This window comes from Pangasianodon hypophthalmus, chromosome 1, assembly GCF_027358585.1.
Source record: "Pangasianodon hypophthalmus isolate fPanHyp1 chromosome 1, fPanHyp1.pri, whole genome shotgun sequence".
NCBI lineage: Eukaryota > Metazoa > Chordata > Actinopteri > Siluriformes > Pangasiidae > Pangasianodon > Pangasianodon hypophthalmus.
This window is the reverse complement of record NC_069710.1, coordinates 23280391-23307215: the sequence shown is the minus strand read 5'-3', so window position 1 is coordinate 23307215 and position 26825 is coordinate 23280391. Positions and strand designations below refer to the sequence as shown.

The 26825-nt window shown below is 39.7% G+C and overlaps 1 protein-coding gene across 2 annotated transcripts in view; it reads right to left on the bottom strand.

Moving 5' to 3' along the window:
• The window catches only part of LOC113542324 (glutamate receptor ionotropic, NMDA 2D), a 77382-nt gene that overhangs the window by 38357 nt on the left and 12200 nt on the right, over window positions 1–26825 (bottom strand). For both annotated transcript variants that reach the window (XR_004578100.2, XM_026939757.3), the window contains exons 2-7: window positions 21121–21466; window positions 20618–20824; window positions 18954–19220; window positions 14601–14929; window positions 12381–12495; window positions 1214–1419 (exon numbers count right to left, since the gene is read on the bottom strand). Coding sequence is in view for 1 of the 2 variants with exons in the window: in XM_026939757.3 (XP_026795558.1) it covers window positions 1214–1419; window positions 12381–12495; window positions 14601–14929; window positions 18954–19220; window positions 20618–20824; window positions 21121–21408 (1412 nt within the window). In the remaining variant the exon portion in view is untranslated. The remainder of the gene's footprint in view (window positions 1–1213; window positions 1420–12380; window positions 12496–14600; window positions 14930–18953; window positions 19221–20617; window positions 20825–21120; window positions 21467–26825) is intronic.

The window sequence follows — 26825 nt, the reverse complement described above, 5'->3', positions numbered from 1 at the left end:
AACAACCACAGCGAAACAGCTGTTTTCCCCCCACCCAATCAAAAATAGTTCTTACTTACTACAAACAATAGCCAGAGTAATGAACAGTGATAGACTATTAACAGTATGAATATTAGGAGTTAGGTGTTGCAAGAACACATATTGCACACATACAACACAATTGCACATATTTACAAGTTGGATCATTTTTGTTGCATAATTTGCATAATTTCAATTCCATAAGAATAAAATGAGAGCTACAAATAAATGAAAAAGCATGTACACACAGATGCTACATGTCACATGGATTTTTTTTACACATTTCTCCCACAGATTCATGCAGATCGATTCATGAATGTCTTAATTTTTCACTGGGTCTGCATCAGCCAACTGTCAGCCAGTTCGCTAAACTGTTGAGTTTCTTTAGATTTAGCTAGCACTATTGGCTAACAAGCCCTTCAACATACTTCCTCCCTGACAGCCTGTTTCAAGACATCAACATACAGAATCAAATCACCATTTTATAAGCACTTTAACAACGCAGTATTAACAACACTTTAACAATAAAACTTTGCAAATCAAAACATTGTCTAACTAGTTCTTTCATCATTACGCAGCGGGGCGTGGTCGAGCGTCAGCTGTGGACAGTCTATTTATTTGTGTCTCTTTGTGCTTTCAGTGACTCCCGTAACCATCTCATGACCAGGCATTTGCAGCGATGTTCACAGGTCATGAAATACCAGTAGACATTATTATACACTTTGTAATACAAAGGTTTTTTTTTTTTAAGTGTAGTTACATTTCTTAAAATTACATTACCTTTCTTATTTAAACTAGCAGAAAATTTCTATAATTATTCTAAAGTACACCAAACATCTCCAACCCACCACCACATATTTCTGAACCATTTTTTTTTGTGAAACACAAAAATATTTGTGCATCTTATTTTAATTATTGAAACAATCTGATTTTATTTTCGTGGAACTTAATGTGTTAATTATTTGCAAATTATACAACAAAAATATCTCCATATCACAACAATTAAAAAAGGTTATGAAAACTGGGTAAAATTACAGATTTCAACTGCATGCAAGGATTTGTTGCATACTTTTAATTATTAAATTTATCAATGATGAAATGATGAAGCAGTTCTTGGTTGAACTAAGACTTTTGGAGCTTGCTTTAAGGAGAGAGTAATGGTGTAATGGGGTATTATACTGGGCATTATACTCACGTGGCATTGAGAGGTCGTCGACAGGGTACAGAATCCCTGATGCAGGTTCCTGAAGCGGGGTCGGCCAGCTCCACAATGACAAAGGGCCTCTCCTCCAGGGTCACGACCCTCAGGTGCTGTGCATCATCGGGAGGCTGCAGGAAGGGGCCATACCGAGACCAGGCCGGGTATCGCAAACGCAGCACACCATTCTCCCACCATCCTACCTGAGACCACACACACAGAGCACAAGGTGAGGTCAAGGACCAGGTGGTAATGAGTAAAAAAGAGGGTCATTGGTTAGTGCCTTGACCCTTGGGTCAAGTACCAACTGCTAACAAAACTGTAGATTTCTCCTTGTCAAGGAACCAAGTGTCTATTTTTTGTCTCTGAATGAAGTCAAAAATGCCTGCTTTAGACTAGAACACTCTCGTTATTCACTATGAATTTCCTTCGTATGAACGTCAGAGGTCAAACCCAAGCCCATTAAACCTCACTTTAAACTGCCTCGTTGTAGTGTGTCATTGAAGCAGGTTGATGGAGGAGAATGACTCTGCTCTGTGTTGGGAAGCCTGCAGAGCGTGTGGAGGCAGTGAAAAATGACTCCTTGCCTCCTCCATACTTCTCTCATTGAGAGGCTTGGACCTTTAGCGCTGAAGCAGCATGGGCCTTTTCTCTGAGAAGCAAGATGGAGCCTTTAGCTAAGAGCTGGCTGACAGAGGAAAAGGTCAGGGAGACACTTGAGGGCTTTATTTACTAAGTGTGCTATTAAGGCCTTCTTATTTGCTTGCGAAACAAAATAAAGCGACACAGCACTTTCGATTTGTCTACCATATGATTGCAATCCGGTAACAATTAATGAAGATAACAGCATTCGTAAGAGTACCTCATTTCTACAAACTAATGAACGTCTATATTAAGTTTGCTTTATTAATTCCCATTATGAACAGCTTAATGGTCAATGCAAACAACACACATACACACACACAGTTCTGTGGATGGAAAACAGACACAAGCCAACAAAGTGTCTGTATGGATTGGTCTGCCTGTCCCATGGGACATCTATTAAAGCTCAGATATATTTTACCCATTCTGTGCAGTTGGTTTTTAATTAGATAATAATTAGCCTTTTGTATTTGCATAGCAAACAAATGTCACTTCTCTATACAGTGTGATTGGCCTACAGATCTCCCTGCAGAACTAATTAGCTTTATAAAGGCCTTTGAATGGTTGCCCCTAGAAAGCTAGACATCTTAATGAAAACCCTACTCTAAAATCAACTTTGTATTAAAAAAAATCAAAATCTTTTAAAACAGCCAAAGAAGTCCATTGAATCAGTGTGTATATATTCTAGATGGTAAAAAGCCTTAGACAAACAATTTCCTGTAAACACTGTCCAACCCAAATGAATGCAGAAAATGTATAATAATGAAATATCATTAGGCAGTGAAATAAACATTTTATGAAATGAAAGTCTCGCAAGAAGGTTGCCGTAAAATGTCAACTCGGCCAATTACACACAAAAATCATTACAAAGGTAATGAGTGGGCTAACACAAAGCAATAGCGCCAGAAGGAACTGTGTGGGCATGCAGGCTCTTCAAACTGTCAGGCTGTGAATGCTGCACGCTTCACGCTCTCCTCATTACTTCAGGCCTCACGCTCCAGCCTCTGCTCCTCCACCAGCGCAGCCGTCATATTGCTCAGATCTACCGATGACACTGCAGTGCTGGGTCTTATCAGTGACAGTGATGTGCAGAAGGGGCACATCACCTTGCATCAGTGAGTGCAATCCTTCCGTAAATCACACTCGCAGAAAAAGATGGGTCAAAAATGCTGTCGACAGCAAGTCCGACTGAACAGAAAAGAGTTCTAACAACTCCACTTTGTTTCCATTTAGTCTGAACAAGCTCACAGATGTCTCTTTACATTCTCCTTGTAATATACTCTGTCCATCTCACTGTTTTGTAATTAGCATACATTGTGCATTTTTGTTACTGGATGCAATATGAACAACCCAGAAGGCTGACTCTGGCCTCTGGGTTTATCCTTGACACTTACACACAGTGACAGCTATCAGTAATTCTGCAGCTCCCCAGTTAATCCCCATAGAGCTATTCACCTGCCCCAGACACTGAAATTGCACTTCTGCTCTATTATATATCCATCACAGCTAAGACGGTGTGCACACAACACAGGTGGTTGTGTGTAATTTGTAGACGAGAACCTGGCGGCCAGTTGCTGCTAGGGTTTCAGTACAAGACGGCGTGGGCTTGGAGCCGAGACAGCTAATTGAAAGAGAAAAGGTAGCAACCAGCATGTAGGCGTGGGCATCACTGGCCAGCTCACTTATAGCCCTTCTGTAGCCTTAGCGTTGGCATACGACCACAGACATATATATTTGCATGGTACAGTACAGAAAGTCCATGTTTCCCAGAAACTGCTTTTCTGACTGTTTTCCTGACAACCTGCTTGTCACCTTCACACATCCATGCTCCCTCCTGTCATCAACCTGTCTCTGCAGGTCAGTCTGACCATCCATTCCAGCTTGTCTGTCTGTCCACTCATTCTCCAATGTATTCAATTGTTTAATTCAAACTCAGTTTTCCCTACAAATCAAGCCAAATCTCGAACTGCAGAAAGCTGAAGGATGCTCAGTCTGTGAATGTAACAAGGAAAGATGTCCCAAAACTCTTGTGTAGGAAGAGATCAAGACACATGTCCATTCAGTTGATATCAGCTAAGACTGAGCAAGAAAAGGTAGAGGTATATGTGTGAGGCATGTTACATTTCAGAAATTGCTGCTAGAGGTGGATATGTGTGATAAGTGTCATGTCTTTGTGGACCTCTTTAATAATTTCTACTGGGTTCTGCTTTGTTCAGTTCTAACACAATCTGGACCAGAAGCAATTAGATGTTGTAACTTTTCTGTCACATTTCAGCAAAGTGGTGGCTCTGCAGAAATCTTACTCTATGCCGAGGTGGAGGGAGAGCTATAAAAGACAGGCTCTGATCAAACACTCTCTCCCCAGGGAACAGCTAATGCTTTCACAGGGCGAAACACACTCACACACATACACACACTGGCATAACACGCCCATCCCTCTGAACAGCCCCTCTTAGAGCCAGTGACAGAGGGGATAAAACAGGACATGCTTAACCCACAACGGTCCTTACAAATCAAGCCGATCAATCAAGCATTAAAACAAGCTAAATACAACCACAGCAGATTTGATCTACCATAATGTGCTTTGGAGCTGGAGAAGGACAAATCCATTTACAACTACACATTTTATCCTTTAATTTGATGAACGGTTTTGTTTTAAGAAAACACTGCATGTGACAGAATAATTGCTTAAGTAGGCTGAACACTACTTTAGTGAATAGATCTAACAAGAAGAGAATTAATGCTCTATGTTAAGGGCATACAAATGTGCTGTTTGTGTCAGGGCTACCACTGGCTATGCAAATTATCAACACTATATTTTTCAGAATTAATTTAGGAACATTGCAGGCCTTCGACATTTACCAGAACAATTGGAAAGGGAAAAACATCTATACTCAGCACACCCTCGTAAACCGACATTACAGCACTTCCCTAAATATTTGATGAGAATTAGAAATAGAAAGACTGATTGTTGGAGCTAGAAAACCTCAGAGCCAGAGTTCCCACTAAGGTGTCTAATCTGAAGCTCTTGGGCTCTGCAGATCTTAAAATAAATCTCAGGCATAAAACACAACTCTCTGTACAGAGATGACATGTAACCCTCGTCCAACTGTTGCATCAGTTTGTTAATGTCTTGATATATTCAGTTTGTCTTTGGCAATCTCAAGACTGCAACACCCTAGAAGCTGAAGGGCCAATTTGCTCTTTTGTCCAGCTAGTCGGAACAAAGAACTCAAATCAGAGCCAGGCATGATTTCGGATGTCGGAAGAGAAAAGGAGCAGGGGAGAGAGATTTTCTGGGTGGATTGTAATAGGCCAAAGGCTAATGGCTGTATCAATGCTGAGTTCCACAGTTGGAAACATGGGAATCTAAACTAAGCTGACAGGAGTACATGAGCATCAGTGTGAGCTCAATATGTGACCTCTTGGCATGCCCGAGGCCAGCAGCAGCCACCATGTTCCTTCGCTCTTTCGCTTAGGGGCTTGCCACCGGAGCCCACCCAGTGCATATCACTGTTCTCCAGTCAGCCAGAGCATTCTCTCCTACTGAAGGACTGGACAGGCATTTCTTAACTTAGAGATACAGAATGTATGTGCAGCGTCTCTCTTTCACTGTGGCTCCATCTACTTGAGCCCAGACTCTGTAGCAGAAATCCACGCATAAGGTAAAAGGAGTGACCTCAAAACACACGTATAGATATTAGCAGCTTTAAGTACTATTCACACAGGATTCACTGGAGTGGACATAGACTCACTGCCTACTATATTAGGAACTCTTGCACACCTGCTCATTCATGCAATCAGCCAGTGATGTGGCAGCAGCGCAATGCATAAAATCATGCATATACAGGTCAAGAACTTCAGTTAATGTTCACTTCAAACATCAGAATGACTGAAAATGTGATCTCAGTGACTTTAATTGTGACATAGTTGTTGGTAACAGATGGGCTGGTTTGGGTATTTCAGAAACTGTTGATCTCCTGGGATTTTAATGCAGAACAGTCTCAAGAGTTTACACAGAATGGCAAAACAAAAAACATCTAGTGAGTGGCAGGTCTGCAGACAGAAATGGTTTGTTGATGAGAGGGGTCAGAAAAGAATAGCGAGACTGGAAACCGTTTTCCACAGGGTATAATGGTATTTATACCAACATGTCAATTCAGATGGAACATACACTACATGGCCAAAAGTTTGTGGACACCTGACCATTATACCCATTATATCACCCCACCCCACCCCCCTGGATCTATAACAACCTCCACTCTCCTGAGAAGGCTTTCCACTTCACTTTGGAATATGGCTGTAGGAATTTTTGCCCATTCAGTCACAAGAGCATTAGTGAGGTTAAGCACTGATGTTGTGCGAGAAGGTTGGTGCACAGTCGGCATTCCAATTCAATCCAAAGATGTTCAGTGGGATTGAGATCAGGGATATGTGAAGGTCACTTGAGTTCTTCCACACCAGTCTTGGCAAACCATGTCTTTATGGACCTCGCTTGTGCACAGGGGCATTTCATGCTGGAACAGGTTTGTGCTAGGCCCCGTAATTCGAGTGAAGGGAAATCTTAAATTTACAGCGTATAAACACATCCTACTTTACTTGGAAGACTTCCTTCTCTTAAGGTTTGTGCCTGTTTGTCCCTTAACTCTCATCTGCACCTGGGATTGAGAACTGCACTGTCTAACACCTGCTTCTTTTAAGCAACTGCTCTTGCGCTCTGTTTGTTCCTCCACTGTGCAAATACAACATGTCATGTCTGTAAACATGGGCCACGTGCAAATTAGGCATAGCTTTTCTATCAACAAGAGACATAATTTCTGTCTCTGATCTTATAAAAAGATCTAAATGAATTTATGTCTCATAATCAAATGTAAATTTCTGTTGTCACCAGGAGATATTCAATATGCATGAATATATTAGTTTTTTTTGTTTTCCTTTTATGCATTTTCTATATTGTTTCTAGTTGTGTTTTTGGGCGTGGAAATCAACTGCAGCATTGTTTACCAAATTACTGAACAGGAAAGAATTTCCAGAATTTCTTGCACATTTCCGTGTCTCTGTTTATCTGTGTGGCAGTCACTCTATAACTTTATCATTCTGTTTTATCTTGTTGCACTGAGTGACATTGCAATGTTTGTGACATTTTTCCAGCTATATTTGTTATTATTGCCATTGCCTCCCATGAGTAGTGCTCTGCAGGTAGCACCTGACATATTACACACGACTGCTATATTCAGCTCACTGAGGCTTAAGGCTAAAATGCCATAAGTTTTCATCAAGCATTAAATAATTGAACCATATTTAGTCATTGTGAGTGTAGGTTTTTCCTTCACATTTTATTCATCATTTTACTTGTCTCTTAAATCTGAAGGTTTTTTGAATTAATTTCAAGTGAGGTATCTACTTTCTCTTTTTTAGCATTTTTCGTTAAACACTTTAGCATATTAGTATTCCAGGGGACCCTGACATTGGATGATCCCATGTATGTCAAGTAACCTTAAGATCAAATATTTCCATACAGGTAACACAAGATGATTACTGTACTGTAAGACTAAACAATTGATTAGGGGTATTTGAAAACCTGGTTAACTGTTGGTGGCACCAATATTTAAACATCATGCTGAAATTGCTGTTTATGAAAAATTATGGAACTATGAAACCAGAGAAACCAGGTCTGGTAATATTTTGATGCAAAGAGCAGGACTGTTGTGGTGTGCAAATTCAAGGGACATCAAGACAAAAAAAAAAACAACTTCTTTTTACTTTCATTCCCCAAACTGTTGCTGCAAAGTTGAAAGCACACAACTGTTTAGAATGTCTTTGTATGCTATAGGTTTAAGATATCTAACAGCAGAAATTCCCACAGCAACATTCCAAAATCTAGTGGAAAGTCTTCCCAGGAGAATTAAAGCTGTTATCGCAGCAAAGGGGAGGCCGACTTTGGAATGTTCAACAAGGGCATATGGATATGATGATCAGTTGTCCTCATACTTTTGGCTATATAGTCTGTGTTTTCATTTGTGGTTTTGTAAATATAACACGTAAAAATCTGTACTGACCATCAGATTATTATGCACACATAGTCCCACTGGCAAATTTGTTAATCCAGTTAGATTTTGTGCCAATACACCAGAAAGTTTACATCAGAAAGTTTAAATTTTAACTCCAACCCCAGCGTGTGTACTGCTACAGTAAGACTACATATTGAAATATACCATTAACATATAAACAGTTTCACCACCACTGACAGGAGGAAAGTTTAACTGCAGTTGAAGCTTGATTATGCCATTTTAAAGACTTTTTTTTTCTTTTGTCCCCCAGCCATTCATTAACTCTTACATCTATTATTTTCTTTTTCTGAGTTCTATAAATCATGTAGCATCACTTTACTGAGTTGATGGTTCATTATGAAGGAAGACCTCATACGTTCACCGTTTATATCCGGTGATATGATGTCTCATGTTAGCCCTATCCGTGATAGCTGCTCTAATGTTTAATGCCATGACAATGTACTCTTTGTAACACGTTTCATGACAGATTTTACGAGATGTAAAATGAAAAAGATATGTGATAAGATAATGTTTTATATCATGGTCACAGAAAAACTAGTTTCTAATTAGTTGGTATTTATCTTTTATTTTACTGGACCACCGCAAATTCAGTCAAAAATGTCATCAGTGCTTGTTTTATTATGTAACCATCATTAAATGTAAGCATGATAAAATAAAAAAAAAGCAATGTATTTAAGCAGAAAACATTTATTAAAATTTATTTATTAGCTATGTGAAAGTTTCAAATAAAGGTGACCAAAGGGGTATATGCCATAGTATCTAGTTTTGTGATAATATTTTCTCTTAGGAAAAATGGCAATGTGGTGAAGGCTGTCATGACAATGAATATTATGTCACGTATCACTGCAATAGTAACATGACACAGCTCGACAGCTGGACATAAAGTGTCATTACACATCTTGACAGTGTATGACATCTGCTATGCTACATTTTTTGACATGGTTTTACAAGATTTAAGTAAGATACTGTCAAACAATAGTGATAATTTCCCTAAGTAACTGTGCAGCATATATAGTAGGGTCCAAAAGTCTGAGACCACTAGCAAAAATGTTTCTATTTTGCATTCCTTTACAAATTCACAAATTATATTATTGACAACAACTTGAGCGAAAAGTAGAATCTTTGTAATATCTACATGAATTTCAGAGTTTCTTAGTATTTGGTATGTCCCCTTTTTGCTTTAATGGCAATGTGCTCTCAAGCTGGCATGGACTGCACAAGTGAAACACCTTATGATACATTTTAGATCAAATCCACTAGAGTGTCATCTGAACACATGCTTCAACAGAAGAGATTAGGCATGAGGAAAATCTGGCCTTTAGTCCAAAGCAGTTAACATGGTCAATATCACAAATATGCTTATATTTAAATAGGGATCTAGAAATAGTGCAGAATCTTGAATAGTATATATGAATATACTTTTTATAATATTTATAATGAATTTACTTTCTTTGTTTAAAATATTTCAAAATTCTAAAACTCTCTGTTTATTTCCAATTTTAAAAGAAAAAAATCCCAGATTTTCAGTGTGGCCTCAGACTTTTGGATGCCACTGTAATTTTTATTTCCTTTCTTTCTGGATTGTATTTCATAGGGTCTTCACTAAGTTTATTTCAGACCTGTACCTGTATTACATGTCTAACTACGTCATAACAAAATGCCACAATTTATACATAATATGTATGCCTTTTAATTTGTTAACATGCCATAGCAAGACCTTCTTTCTTTTTTGTTATTTAAACTGACTGCAGTAATACCACATTGATACCTACTAATGGAGAATACACTGATACAGATCAATATATCGTTACACCTCCATTACAGTGGTACACAGTCAGCACTTGTGTTCAAAGCATACGTGATGCATTGTTCTCAGTTAATTGTAATGGGTTTCTCTGCTGATCAGTGTCTTTTTTGTCTAACCTTTTTTGTCTAAAATACCATTTTACAATGATTTCACTTTCTGCAAAATAATGGTTTCACCTCGAACCAGGAATGAGTAAATCAAATACAATATTTCATACACTACTCTTTTATATACAATATGGTTACAAAAAAACGGGTTTGACCAAAATTGTGTTATTCTGCCAATAATATACTTTGACATCTCAAAACAATGACAAAGCAATGAAGAAATATTTTTTTATTTATTTTCTAACATAATTTTACTCTGAGGTAAAAAACAAGAAGTCTGCCTAAAGATGTCTGAAGTTTGCTTTTGTCACGTAAGCAATGTCATGATTTGACCATGTAGCTGGAAAGCTACATGCCATAGGATGTTATCTTTTTGCAATCAGATACCGGTTGTAAAAATGTCTGCAATGCACCTGCGCCATCAAAACAGACAAAACAGTCAAGAGCGCTTACACAGATCACAACAGAAAACATTTTAAAATGTTTAAATCACAAGTGACCAATTGGTCTTGCCAATTCCTACCCATTAGCAACTCTCCCCTATCACACGTCATCTACCAAACAGGGAGGGTGGGGCTAACATGTGCTCCCTCCAATAAATGTGAAGCCAACCTCCCCATCTTTTTGAACTGCTGCTCATGAAGCATCACACTCTTAGAGGAAAGCATTATCTTCCCTATTTTGCATGCATGAGCTCACAAATGTCTGCAATTGAAGTGCATTGCTGTGGGTGGCAGGGGAGAGAGAATGCCATCCCTTTTACCCTGAGAGTACAGCCAATTTTGGTCTCTTGACTTATGGCCACAGGTGGCTGTGGCATCGTCGGGATTCAAACTCACAATCTCTGGACAATAGGGTGAACGCTTTTCCATTCTGCCATATAGATTATATATACTCTGATCAGCCATAACATTAAAAGCACTGACAGGTGAAGTGAATAACATTGATTATCTCGTTACAATCGCACCCAGATTAGGCAGCAAGTGAACAGTCAGTTCTCAAAGTTTATGTGTTGGAAGCAGGAAAAATGGGCAAGCGTAACGATCTGAGTGACTTTGACAAGGGCCAAATTGTGATGGCTAGACGACTGGGTCAGAGCATCTCCAAAAGGGCAGGTCTTGTGGGGTGTTCCCGGTACGCAGTGGTTAGTACCTGCCGAAAGTGGTTCAAGAGAGGACAACCAGTGAACTGGTGACAGGTAATCGACACACAAGGCTCACTGATGCACATAGGGAGCAAAAGCTAGCCTGGCTGATCCAATCCCACAGAAGAGCTACTGTAGCACAAATTGCTGAAAAAGTTAATGCTGGCTATGATCGAAAGGTGTCAGAACACAGTGCAATGCAGCTTGCTGCATATGGGGCTGCATAGCTGCAGACCGGGCAGAGTGCCCATGCTGACCCCTGTCCACTGCTGAACATGCCTACAATGGGCACGTGAGCATCAGAAGTGGAGCACGGAGCAATGGAAGAAGGTGGCCTGGTCTGGTGAATCATGTTTTCTTTTACAGCATGTGGATGGCCAGGTGTGTGTGCGTCACTTACCTGGGGAAGAGATGGCACCAGGATGCACTCTGGGAAGAAGGCAAGCCGCCAGAGGCAGTGTGATGCTCTGGGCAATGTTCTGTTGGGAAACCTTGGGTCCTGGCATCCGTGTGGATATTACTTTGATACGTACCACCTACCTAAACATTGCTGCAGACCACATACACCCCTTCATGGCAATGATATTCCCTTGACCTCTTTCAACAGGATAATGCGCCCTGCCACACTGCAAAAATTGTTCAGGTATGGTTTGAAGAACATGACAAAGTGATCAAGGTATTGACTCGGCCTCCAAATTCCACAGATCTCAAGATGATCAAGCATCTGTGGGATGTGCTGGACAAACAAGTCCAATCCATGGAGGCCCTAACTGGCAACTTACAGGATTTAAACGGCAACTTACAGGATCTTCTGCTAATGTCTTGGTGCCAGATACCATAGCACACCTTCAGAGGTCTTGTAAAGTTCATGCCTCAACGGGTCAGAGCTGTTTTGGTGGCACAAGTGGAACCTACACAATATTAGGCAGGTGGTTCTAATGTTATTGATGACATGGTGTATATATGGATCAATATTTTATCCATTATTTGGTGGCAAATTCCTTAGCATTCCTTAGTGCCATTGGTGGCAAATTCCTTAGCATCCTTACTTGTTAAAATCATTAGGACCATTTCAGCTTGACAGCACAGAATTACTAGCTAAACCCACTGATCCAGTAACGGCTCAACTCTCCAGTTTGAGAACAAAGAAGGTATCTAAAGATACACTGCCAGCAAGTATTGTAGATAGAGAACATCTCTTTATACCATCATATGCAGAATTTACATTTTCCTGTTTTGATTCAAAACACAAAGGTTCTGAGTCTCAAAAACCCATTCAGTGTATACTGCATCACATGACCAATTAGCCACAGCTCAAATCCAACCAAAACCATAGCATTCTCACACAGATCTGAACTGCTTATATAAAATCAGAATCCTTGTTATTTCTTACGTCTTCCCAGCCACTCCCGGGTGTGTAGGAGATGACATCTAGAAAGGGGTTGGCCAGGTAGCCCTCATTATTGAAAGAGTAATCCTTCCCACTCATGGTGATGTTACTGAAATATCTGCAAATAAGAAATGGAAAAAGAGAGAAGGAAATGAGAAACGGAGAGGTAGCAGAGATTTGCATTCACACTGTCTTCAGCACTAAAATGGGATCCATGTAGGCTGTAATTTAAAAGGTGATATTTTCTATAATTGCCTCAAATTAATCTTTTTCATACAAATCCAACATTTTTCAGTCTATCTTTCAGCATGAATCTGTGCACTTTCCTGAAATGCTATTGTACACTCCATAACTGTGCTTTACATATCTGTATTATATGCAATAGCAAGTCCAATTCCATCTTGGAGTCATAAGTCATCACATTGCAAACACTGTAAAAAGAAATTGCTAGAACTTTATGGCATGTATAATGTTTTTTTATTTTTTTATTTTACAGAATTGTTCTGTAAACAATTGACCAATTAGAGCAGTGCATTGGCTTACAATTAAAATAAAATAAAATAAAATAAAGGACTTAATTAAAATATGAGAAAACACAATGCATAGTGGGATATCCAATGGCAAGAGTGAGAGTGGTAAATATTTTCTTTGTGTCAACATTAGTGAAATTAGTGAATCTTTTTTGCCCTTTTTGATGATATTAGGCAAACACAAGCCCTCGTTGATGTACGTTTATAGGAAATTCATCTTTCAGTGTGAGTTGTTGACTCAGTGTAAGCTAGAGGAGTGAAGTGGTGGCTCATTGTTTCATTGTTTCATGCTTTGCTCTACAGAAGGTTGTGAGTTCAAATCCCAGCAACACCAAGCTGCCATGGTTAGGTCCTTGAGCAAGACCCTTAACCTTTAACTACTTAGTTGTGTCCTGCCCCAATTGTCAGTTGCATTGGCTAAATGTGTGCAGACTTTATGTTTTAATTTATACTATATAGCCACAAGTATGTTGACACCTGACCATTACACCCATATGTGCTTTTTGAACATACCATTATAGATTTAGTCCCCCTTGATAAATCTAGGGGGATTTAGATTTATCCCTTCACTTTTCTGGGAAGGCTTTCCACTAGATTTTGGAGCTGTGGGGATTTGTGCTTATTCAGCCACAAGAGTATTAATGAGGTCAGGCACTGATGTCAGGTGAGGAGGCCTGGGGTGCATTCGGCGTTCCAATTCATTCCAAAGGTTTACAGTGGGGTTGAGGTCAGGGCTCTGTGCAGGTCACTTGAGTTCTTCCTTTCCAACCTTGGCAAACCCTGTCTTCATGGACCACATTTGGTGCACAAGGGCATGATATAACATGTTTGGCCCTCTTAGTTCCAGTGAAGGGAAATTGTAATGCTACAGCATATGCATACATTCTCTACAATTGTGTGCTACAAACTTTGCAGCATTAGTTTGGGGAAGGCCCACATATTAAGTCAAGTAAACTCAAGTAGACCTATATTGTAATCACAGCCATATACAATGTGCAGTGAGTTGAAATAACTTACGGGTGTGATGGTCAGGTGTCCACAAACCTTTGGACATATAGTGTATTTAACCTGGATTTGGCATGTTCTTTAATCATAAGCTTTACTTTAACATCTGTCCCATGTTATTTTCTCTTCTATGAGCAATTCCCCTTAGTTTCTCATCTTCCATTTCTGTGACCTGGTTGAAAGTCAGAACAGACTGCTTTCTTGCCCCTGATCTCTCTTACAAAGAAAGAAGAGAGGATGTAATGTGGCCCGGGGATATCCTATGTTGACTCTAATTACTAAATATGCCATACAAGCTCTTTTTGTAACTGCAACAAAACATGTAAAACTGAATACTAAAACAGAACCTTGAGCTGAACAAGATGATATTTAAAAGCAGTGCCTAGGGATATTATAGGCAAAGGAAGTAATTTGTCTACTAAAGGAAAGCTCAGATAAAGTAGAATTTTACAGACAATCTGTAGTGAGAGAGATGTGACCAGATTGGTTTGGATTAAAGGGGATAATTCAATCAAAAAATAGCAACCCAGCCAGCAACATATGAAACAAATTCCAGAAATGAGAGTATATTCCATTCTTTGTTAGCCATATGAGCCTGTTGGCTGAATTTTAACGTAGACATACACCTTACTGCTCCAGACTCTCTGTTTAGTTCAAATTATCAGTAATTTCCAGAACTCGTCCTTACTTCATTCTCCCGCGAATCCTCTGTGTCCTGTTGCCATCTGTCTGACAGTTTGTGACAAAGTGAGGCCCACTGGTAGCGCCATAGTCCTGACGCAGGGCCATGGCTCCATGAATAAGGACGGAAACGCCCCGGGCAATCCGTTTGCGTGCTTCATCTCTCCAGCCCTGAGGCCTCACAGCAAAAAGACGACTGGGCAGGCCATTCACACCCAACTCAGACAGTGCCGGGCCCACAGCGAACCACATATGAGATGCTCCAGCCTGCCCAGCAGCCCACGCTGCATGAAACACCTGCTCAGCCTCCTCCTGGGAGCAGTACAGCAGACGGACCTGGGAGAAGGGGAAAAGAGAGACAGCATAAGAGAATGAGAAAGAATTAGGGCAGAGAGGTCAATACAGAGTGACACAGAGTGAATATGGACACAAAGTGAAGTGAGCAAGAGATCATTTGTGGTGGAAGGACAGAAGATCAGAAATAGGTTAAAAAGAAAGGGAAAAAGAAAGCAGACAGAACATGAGAGAAGAGGAGCATTGCTGGGTGAAGATATTTGCATACATGTCTCGCAGCTCTGGAGGAGACGAATAATTATGATCATAAAAGGGGGTGGCATGTGCCTGGGGAGAAAGATGGTGAGAATCAAAATAGGCCCAGTGGGGAATAAGAGAAATATGTCATTACTTTAGTGCCATATTTTCAAAGCATTACAGTTTAATCCAAAAGAAGAATTCTCTAGCTTTTACAGAGTTACTTACAGAGTTAAAAAATATATGTGCCTACAAAAGTATCCTGGTCGCACACAGAAGTGCACAAACGTGAAATTATATACGGATACTCAATATTGTTCTGTTCTCATGGGTTATGGGTTTCAAAAATGAAATAGTCATCACTCCCCTGCATTTTCACTGGTTGACAAAATAAAGAAACATGCCCCTCCCACTCATAAACCATACTGCAGTGATGGGAATTCCAGCCCTTTTCAGTGAGTCACATCATTCGGCTCAGCTCACCAATAACAGCCAACTCTTTCAGCTCCCTAATGTCTCATTGCCATTTTTAATCATGCTCTAAAAATGCTCTTCTTTGCTTAATTATGGCTGAAATTGGTCCATGAAATCTTACTCTGCCTTCTAATTGATAAAATAACAATAGTTTGTATTTTAGAAAATTGATTTAAATAATTGCCAAATCAAAAAAACAATTATTTCTGACTAAAAATGTGCATAAAAAATACAGTAGGTGTCCCTGCATTAATGCTGTTGTGCCTGCTGTGTCTGTGCTTCATTAAGAAGATTAATTTCAATTTTATCTTGATAACTGAAATCCTCCTGTAATACACATTCTGTATGAAGTACTGTACATCTTTCACAAACAGCAGTGCAGCAGCTCCTCCCTGTCATGCTGCCTCATACACACAGTCAAAAAGATGTTGATAAGTCATTTCCATGGAAGCAATTTGATTGAATTATCATATATGCAAGTCGGCTCTTTACATAAAAGAGACGACTTAAAGGGCTTGTTTGCAAACGACACATTACTACCATATTGATTACACTAGGCCAAACCCATATCAATCTGATTGGCATGTCAAGAGGTTGTATTATTGCTTGTATTTGTTTAAGGTTTTTTTTTTTTGCAGACACTACTGGGTTACGTACTACACGTAAGCGTTAAACATTCTTTTTTTGTTGTTGTTTTTGTTAGAATAGCAGCTTTGTTACACAAAAGTTGTGTGAGACAGACAGCATCTAGATAGCAAAGCCACATCCAGGTGTTGATTAGGGCATTCCCAACAGAGATTACAGATGTTAATACTAATAGTCTTACTAATGCTCAATCTTACACAAACTGGAATAACGTATTGCACCAGTTCCTTGAAATAATATGAAGATCAATAAAATGTTGCGGATGCTTGCTAGCTAGCTAACTAATAGATTTGCCCGACATTATCACTACAGAGTCCTGCCAAAACCTTTTCGAAGCTACTATCAAAATTCCTTGAGAGATTTTCACCCTATGCGTCAATTTTGGTATGGTAAGTGACTCCAGCTTGCACAAATATTGAACATAGCATTAGAAAACAAGACCATAGCATTATAAAAAAAAAAATTTAAATAAAAAAGAATAAATTAAGAAAATAGAGTAATTAAATAATAACTATGTTATTTTGTTTAATTATCTTTGCTGCCCTACATACTATGCTTCAGATCTTCAGTACAAAATTTCGATCCTCTCAGCAAATATGACTAGTTACACTTTAGTTACACACAATTCCGATGTGTTAAAAATGCCAGAAAGGTTGTTTAAAAGTACAGCACAAAGGTGAAAAAAAATTACAAGGACAGTCAGAACTAAAATAAAAATAAAATAATTATTTGGGACAAAAAAATGGCAAATAGGTTTTATTCATTGAATTGAGTTCACAGAGTAAAAAGAATAATTAATGGGTTAGTAACTAAAATGTGACAGTGAGACAAAAATGAGGAAAAAATGAGGGAAAGAGGCTAGAGCTAAAAGAGTGATCACTGAACGACAGATTGAACTTTAGGAAAATGAACTTCCCAGTATGTCGCTGGCACCCATGGATACGGAATATAAAGACAAGAAAGACCACTTCATGTTAATGAAGAGATTAATGTATTCATCATCCCCAGGCCATGAGTCAGCTTAATTAATCCTTAGTCGTGTTCAGTGTGTTTACAAGAAGATTCCATATAAATGGTCTACTCTTGTGGTATACGCAACTTCAGAAGTCCAACTTTCCAGACGACTTATTAGCTTACCCTCTGTATTCATATTTCCCAGTTACAAGCAGCAGTGTTCTCCTGACTTTACCCACATGAACAGTTTGTTCTTCTTCCCAAGTCAAAAATACCAATTAATATTTACAAGTACCATAAATTTTGCAGCAAAATATCCTTTGTAAAACCATCTTTTTGGATTAACATGCTTACTCTCTGGTTTCCTCCAACAATGAGAATGTAGAGGAGTAACAACATTTTTCTTGGTAAATACCCATAACACATTCTGATTGGTTGGAGACTTTTGGCAGTGAAGTTAAACTGAAAATTTACTGAAAGCTGTAGAGAAAAGACATTTGAGAATGTAAAAAAAAAAAAAAAAAAGGCTTGCAAACAAGCAAAACAAATTTGAACATGCATGCACTTGTTCCAAATGACAGCAAGGCACACTCACATGAGAGCATAATGAGTTGGAATGTGTGCAATTCTGTATGTGAACAAAGTAAATCATTGTGTGAAGGGTATAGAATTTAGTGTGGACATGCACGCAAAAGACATCTGTGTGAAAGCAGAAGGAACTCTGTTAATATATTAAGCTCTGGTGAGCTCAATTCCTGGCAGGAAGTTAAATCCATGGAGAAAGATTAGAAGGGGAACAACAGAAAGACTGGAGAGAAGAAGGGAAACAGGAGGAGAGATTGAGAGAGGGACTAAGATTCTGAACTTTTAATCTTTTATTGAGTTTGGAGTTATAAGGACTAAGTGAAATAGCCAGGCACAGACCCATGTAAACACACAGAAAGGGAAGAAAGCCTACTTTATAGACTTGTTATGAAGGGGAGCTGCATTTGAAACTGTGTGTCTACTATAATCCTTACCACTCTAGTTTTCCTTTCTATGTCTGTACAGGTGCATACTGGGAATGTTTGTGTGCAATTGTGAGTTCAAGACACATATGGCTGTAATTGAGCAGGACTACTGGCTGCCCCTGTCTGCCAAAGGAATCGGCAGGTCTGGCTGAGGCTAATGCACAAGGCACTGGGCTGCAGAGCCACTAGCTCAGAGCTATATTAACACTGACACTGGTGTACCAGGACCCACACAGTACAATAACAGCCCTGTGAACATACCTCCCCGACCACACACACACACACACACACACACACACACAAACACAATAACAACCCATGGCCACAAATGGAAAAAAAAAAAAATGAGGGAATGAGAGAGAATTCACTCAGGAAGGACAGACAGAGGTCAGAGAGGAAAAGGGCAAAACTAGGAAGCATGGCTGATGGAAACAAATAGTGATGAAGGATGAAGAAGAAAAGGAATTAGAGAGACTGGGAGATTCAGAGAATGGGAGAAGGGCAGCAGTGATACTGGGTCAAAAGGAGACACAATGGGAGATGAGGCTATGTAAAAAAGAAATAGACAGAGACAGGCACTAAAGAAAAGAAATGACCCAGAGTAGAAAAGAGATGAAGGAATAGAAAGACAGACAGATAGACTGTCATAGAATGACAGAAAAAAGTTATAAAGAGGTGGTGAATTAGCTGCTGTGTGAGTGAGTAAGTAAGTGATAGAAGGAAACATGTCTCTCATTCATCCTTACCTGCGCCTCGTTCTCCTTCAGCAGCCTGCGTGTGCGAGCTCCACCTGGGTCATCGGTTAAATTCAGCATCACCACGCTCTTCTTCTCCCAGCCAATAAAGGAGCCATCTGTCAAACCCTCAACCATAGACAGGAAGTCCTGGTAGCCATGGTGACGTGTGGACACCACAGAAAAAGCTGTCCAATCGTACTCTTCGAGCACCTCGAAGATCACTTCCAATTGGAGAGCAGTGGAGGTGCTAAACTGCAGGAAGATAGAGCCGCTCTCCTGCACAATGATGAAAGGAGAAAATAACGACATTTTCCATGTCTCCACTCTATTCATTCCCTCTGTAAGGCATCACAGGGACTGAATTTCTTATCCAGTGTTTCTTACATAACACTAACTACAATTAGCTCCAGGGTGATAGAGCCTCTGGCAAAGTAATTAAGGGGGAAAACTACATTTCCCATGACTATGGTCTCTTCATTTTCAGTGTGCATCATCATGGAAATTGAATTTCTCATCAAGTGTTTCCGAAATAAGAGTCCACTGCAGCAAGGAGAGGTGGCAACAAGCGGAATGCAACTGTGAATGGGCTGCAAATGGCTGCTGGCGCAAATCACCCACAGATTTAAATATCATTTGGGGAGACATGTAGGGCCTGTGGTAGGAAAACCCTGCAGTTCGAAAGTGACTGCTATCTCTCCAGAGTAAATAGTTTTAAAATATATATTTTGTAAGAAAAATGTTTCTGTCTGTTAATTTTGTTTTTGTTTTTTTTGTTTTTTTCTTCATTTTTTCACCCCAATGGAAGTTAAATCATGTCATATAATATGTCTTCAGATACTGTTTTGATCTACGATGAGCAAGACCACATGTCGCACCTTGTGTTTTCTGTGGCTCTATGCTGTTAGCTCTAAATCAAAGCTACATGCTCAGATAAGAGGTACAAATAACAGAGGTACAAATCAAACAGCCTGCAGCAAAGACATCTGACCTCTGGTCCTGCACCTAGTTGTTCTTTCCAAAATGTTCTAGTGATCGCAGCTCCTCCTTTAGGACAAGATCCCTCCTCTGGACACTTCCTTAAAAGACAATTGTAGTTCCACGTGTGTCTATTCACACCCGGTAGCCTGCACCACTACCCAACAATATCTGGGAATATAGCACAGCAGCTCATAGAGCACCTAATAAGCTCCAGATCACATTAACTTTGCCTGCTGTTGGGGGAAGAGATGTTTGTGAGATGTTTCCTTGGTATGTCTAACATTGCTTTTCTCCTGTCTAGCACATGGAAAAGACAACAGCCATCAAATATCATCAAATGTAAGCTTTTGAGCAATGGTGACACTCTTGCAATGCTTGCACTGAGTGATTCTCTTCAATTCTTTATTACCTCAGAACAATTTTTTGACTGCTTCCATATTAGACAACGGGCACAATGCCAAGTAGACCCACATCATAAATGTTACAGAAGTAAAGTTCAGTTAGTCAGTCAACCTATTGGAGGCTATAGTCAATTTGCCAGATGACTTCAATTTACAAAGACTTCATTCAAGCCAATGGGTTATGAGAAGTTGATTTTCATTTCAAAATCTAAATAGCCTCAAGTGAACAGACCCCATCATTTCATTCTGCTGTGAGCCCATTCTTAGCCATTAGAGTAATAACCCTCGTCATACCTGTGGCACTCTGCCCAGTCCCGCTCCCCCTCCAACAGCCACAATAGGAAGGCCAGTCTGGGCTGAGACGAATTCCAGCATGGGGGCCAGTGGGCCCGAGGCCAGCGGGAGGGGTCTCTCATCCTCATACACCAGCCCCTGCACAGGTCTGGATGCCAACAGGTCGCACAGTTGGGAGAGCAGGCTCCTGGGACTGCTGTCATTCACCTGCACACAGTTTCAGATCAGTGTTCGCCATTAAATTCACCTCATGTGTACTTCTGTATATACACTGTAATCTGAAGCCACTTTATCCAACACAACAATATTAAAATGTCACTGTCACTCTCAGCTTCAGATTTTTTTCAATTTCACGCCAGTAAAGAAAACTTTGTTCAAATCCATGTTCAAATTCCCATTCAAACTCTGTCTCAGTTGAACTCCAAATTAGGCTCAGACTGCAGTTCTGTTCACATCAGAGCAGATAAAACTGATCAGATCGTCTTTCTCAAGTTCTAGCCCACCTGAAGCCAGATGACATTAACATAGCCCCACTTGGTGACAACACTCTCTCCGAAGCTGCTGTGCACTCGGCCGAAGCCTGGATACAGGACCCTGCCTCCGGCCGCTGTCACTCCCGCCTCGTCCTGAGCCACGGAGCCTGCGTGGATCACTGCAATGTTAAAGTGCATCGGTGTCACCTGGTCTCGCTCACGCTCTCGGGGGCGGAGCAAGAGGTGAGGTGAGGAGACGACCGGCCCCACCCATTCCACCAGAGCCAACAGGAGAGGGAGGGCAGGTACTGTGACCATGGCAACAGAAAAAGAGGGCAGGAGAAGCAGAGCAGCAGGGGGCGCAAATAGAGAACGCCTAAGAAAGAGAAAGTAAGAGAAAGAGAGCAAAATGGAGGGAAAAAAAACAATGATTAGAATCAAATCTAGCTGACCAGAGGGTTGTCAAGAGTCAGAAAGACTGAAAAGAAACAAAAAGAGAGCTGACATAAGAGTGCACAAGAGAAAGGAAAAAAAAGAGAAACCAGAAAAGAAAAAAAAACAAAATAAACTTTATTTAGGCCACTGAATGAAATAGAGCAATACTGAGGAGAAAATAGAAACAGAGAAAGAGACTGAAATTGATAGACAGATATAGATATGCTGGAAGAAGACGTATGTGTGTGTTTGTGTGCTTGTGTGCATGTTCTTACAAGCAGCAGATAGATGAAGATTACACCTGTGGTTATTATGGCAAATAAATAATATTAATTAAAATCCTCTGCCTCATACGTGTACATTTGCATACACACACACACACACACATACAGTGGCACACCAACACAGCAAAAAATCTGATTTATAGAGAGAAATGGAGTTAATATTGTAGACTCACATTCTCACAAACATACACTAAAATGCACAAACATACACACACACTCTCTAACAAATCATTTTCAATTTACATACTGTGCCCGAATTAGAAACCCCCCTCCTTCCACTCTCAGTTTCATCCTCCACTTCACACTCTTCCTCTCCTACTAACTGTTTCTCATGACTTTTGGTGTAAATGCAATCACATGGGGTCATTGAGCTTGATAAAATAATATCCCCACACTTTCTCTGGATTCTATCACAGCTCTCTTTGCTTGCCCCCCTTTTTCACTCTTGTTGGGTTTTTCCTCCATCCATAAGCATACTACTGAGTTCTTTGAGGGAAAGACTAGAGAGAGGGAGAGAGCGATGTAGGCGGACAACAAAAGAGAAATTAAAATGCTATTTGTTGGTAAGACTTAAGTGTATTACTAATGATTAAGAAGAGTGAAAAGAGAAGAGGAGGAGCAGAAAAGAAGAAAGAAAGGGAGCGGAAGAATTAAATATTGAGAGAGAGAAGGAACGAGAGAAATGCTGATTACCAGGATGCACAAACGTGTGTGGCTTACACAAACCAACTAGCAATCCTATGGTTTTTGTCTGAGCAGGTGTGACCGGCAATATAAGACGGGCGAGTTGAAGAGACACTCTAAGTCGTTGGTAAAGGCTCCTTTAAATCAACTGTAGATACACCATTTCCCTTTGGATTAGCGCTGATGCATTGTAAAAATTAGTGGTGCACTGAATTGTGATTTCAGCCCCTGTAAATTTTCAAAAAGAGAAAAAAGACTGAATTTCTGATTAAGAAAACAGGCTTCCAATAATGCATCAGATCTAACATTTTACAAATTATTTTAATGGTAATGAAAAACAGAAACTGAGTAAAAATGCTGATTGTTTCCTTTTCTTTATATTTTGAAGGAATCGTTTTAGAAAGTTGATTTTATGTTAACACTTTTTATTTACTCTCTGCTCAGTTTTGTCTAGGATTAACTTTTATCAATAATAAAAAATAATAAAACTGATTTTTCCCAAGTTACCTTGCAGTTTTTTTAAATTATGTTTCAATCAGGAAAATAAAAAAAATAATAATTAAAAAAAAAAAACTTTTTTGACACAGTGTGTCCTGAATTTTGGTTTTGGGCAGAAATGTTCCTTTTGGTGTATCACTAGTAAAAGTAAACATAAAAAAATGCAAAATAAGCAGAAATATATAGCATTCACTCTTCACTATGCTAACAAATGTGTACATTTCTTGACATTCGATAAAAATAAATAAATTCATTAATGTACTGATAGATCTCCAAAATTCACAACACTTTAACTGCACTACTCACTTATAAATGCTGAGCACTTTAATATGAATACCTGAATACCTGCCCATTCATGCAGTTATCCAATCAACCAATCATGTGGCAGCAGCACAAAGCATTAAATTATGCAGATATAGGACAAGAGCTTCAGTTAATGTTCACTTCAAACATCAGAATAGGGAAATGTGTGATCTATCATGTGAAAAAAAATGTGATTCTCACACATAAGAGGTGAAAAGTGCCAAAAAAAAACAAAACAGAGTAGCAGTTCTATGGGTGGAAATCCCTTGTTGATGAGTGAGGTCAAAGGAGAATGGCCAGACTGTTTTGTGCTGACAGGGGCTCCACAGTAAAGGTTTGCAACCATGGTTATGCCCAAACACTGAACCTTGAGGTGGATGGGCTACAACAGCAGAAAACCACAATGGGTTCTGGCAATTCTCCTATAAGCCAAGAACAGGAATCTAAGGCTATCATGGGCACAGGCTCACTGAAACTGGACAAGTGAAGAATGGAAAAACATTACCTGGTCTTTTTCTAATCTAGCTCTAACTCTGCCGTTTCAGTGAGCCTGTGCCACGGTAGCTTCAGATACCTGTTTTTGGCTGACAGGAGTGGAACCCATTGTGGTTTTCTGCTGTTGTAGCCCATTCGCCTCAAGGTTCGATGTTTTGTGCATTCTGAGATGCGTTTCTGCTCACCACGGTGGTAAAGGGTGGTTACTTGAGTTACCATCATCTTCCTCTCAGCTCAAACCAGTCTGGCCATTCTCCTCTGACCTCTGACCTCATCAACAAGGCATTTCTGTCTGCAAAACTGCTGCTGAACCTGTTGTGCGTTGAATATCCCAGGACATCAGCAGGTTCTGAAATATTCAAACCAGTCTGTCTGGCATGAACAACCATGCAATGGTCAGAGTCGATGAGATCACATGTTTTTCTCCATTCTGATGTTTGATGTAAACATTAACTGAAGAACACCCTGTATGATTTTATGCATTACGCTACTGCTGCATGATTAGCTGATAATTGCACGAATGAGCAATAGGGTACTATTAAAGTGATTTAAATAGTAAATATTTATGTAAATATTTAAATATTAAAGTGAGTGTATGTTGTGTGTGAAATACTGATGCTCCCCTGAGCTAGCCACACTGTACATCTGTACATTTAACAACTGTATAAATCACAAAAAGTTTAACTCATTGAACTGAAAGGAAATTCAAACCACAATCAACCTTGCAAAGCAGAAATAATGAGAGGCCAAACAGTTCATTTGGTAGCCCTTGGGCAAATATGCAAGGATGTCTCATTTTCCAACACTAATTGTTTCAAACAAAACTTCACAAATAATGAAAAATTATTTTTTTATGTTAGGACACCATTTTTAATCCAGTGACTATATCTTGCTCCAAAAAGACCACTGATTCAGAGTATTGTATTCCTGCTGAAGGTATGAATAGCCAGTCAGATTGCCACCTACAATATTCTGATGTTTGTATAAAGAATAAAGAAGTGTACAGAAGGTATCAGATGTACTTCAGGCCTGTACGTAGAGAATCTGTGTTTGAGAAATCTACAACAGTAACATATACAGACGTTTCTCATGTACCGACTCATCACTAGTGATGAACAAATATCTAGGTATAATTACTGCACATAATATAATTTCTAGGTCATATTAGACCTCACAGTTCTATGATCATATTTTGCATTACTTCATTATGTTCCATGTGATGAGAAGACCACTCTATAGTTCAGGACAACAGGTCGTACAGGAAGTTAAATAACTTATGTTCATTTATCCTGTGTCATTTCCACTATTGGTGAATGACCAACATAATATCGATTCTCATCATGTAATGTGGCTTGTGACACTCACCAATGTCATTCTAGATCATTGTGATTCAGGACGCATTCGTGGCATTTATGATACAATTATCTAGCAGTTTCCAAGCTGCATCCTATTATAGCCAGATTCCTAACAACGATTAAGGCAATACCTGGACAAAAATTTTGTTACATGACAGATCTCCACTGAAATTTAAAGCACTGCATTTGCATGATATTCCCATCAATAAAGATTATAAAGTTCACATCATCATTTCTACATCAATAATCAATAATGCATGCTTTCATATTGCTGTTTGAGGCTTGAAGCCACCCATAGCCAGCCAGAACAGTAATATCACACCCCGATTTCTGATTCACTTTCCATGGCTAGTTTGGAGCTAATTGGTTCTTACTTTGATCATATTCAGTATTCAGTGAGATGTGCATAGCCTGGATGGATCACACTGATTTTTGAAGTGGTGTATGTGTGTGTGTGTGTGTCACAGTCCATTGCAGAAGCATGGCGCACACACACACACAGATACACTTGCACAAACACATTATGCATGCATGAGCTTACACAGACGCACAGGCACTCATGCATGTGCACACACACACACACACACACACACACACACACACTCATAATCTCATGCATACTGTACAGGCTCAAGCTGATGTGCATTATGCAAATGTAAAACACCTGAAAGCACACGCACACGCGCGCGCACACACACACACACACAAACACACACATTCAAACACACTCAGGCCGTCTGGATCTTGATTCGCCCGGTGCTCGTTATGGCTGGCAGCACGGCCGGATCTCCAGCAGTGCACGACTGCCAGGGTGCAGCAGTACTGGCATCTCCCTCCACTGTGCGGGTGTAAACACCTGTCATGAAGCATCGCACCCACACCCTGATGACCGCCGCTATCTCAACTACTTCATCTGACAAACGACCATGCCATTAATTATGTGCTCAGACAGCAATAACAAAAGCCTACATTGTTCTACCCCACTGTACATGAAAGTTAATGCACTATTTATACACTGTAACACTGTTCAATCTATTAAAGGAATACATTTCTTTAAAAAAGGGACTAGCATAATGCAGAACTGTAGTGAACTTCAATTACAGCACAGCGTACAAAGCAGCAGGGAAAGAGCTCTATTAAATGTAAGCTTACCAGCCAAGCCAAAGCTATTTTATTGCACTTTTTTTTTTACTTCTTTTCACAGTATAAAAATCACCTAGCCACTGATGTCTGTCATCATAGTATCTGAGAGACCACTTGTGATGTGTGGTTTCAGCAGAGACTGAGAATTCACTATGTAAGACACTTCAAAATCATTCATTCGTTCATTATTCAATAATGATCACTGTCCAGCTTAGTGCAGATGTGCTTCTGAGTGCATTTTAGTGACAATTATTAAGAGGCAGTCCTCAGACAACAGCCAATATAGTTACATCAGACATTTAAATATTAAAGCAAATAAGGTTCAGCAAGCTAGCCAGTGTACTATATACACAGCTCTCAGTTGTAATCTTATCACCTCCAGTGAATTACATAATTGCAGTGGTGTAACAGGGCTGAATATACTGTCTTCCTCCTTCGTCTGTAGTGCTCTTACCCAGACACTTGCTCCACTCACTAGCACAGTGAAATGGTACTGGAGCCTAACTAATAAATGCCTCTCATGTTAGTACTGCTCTAT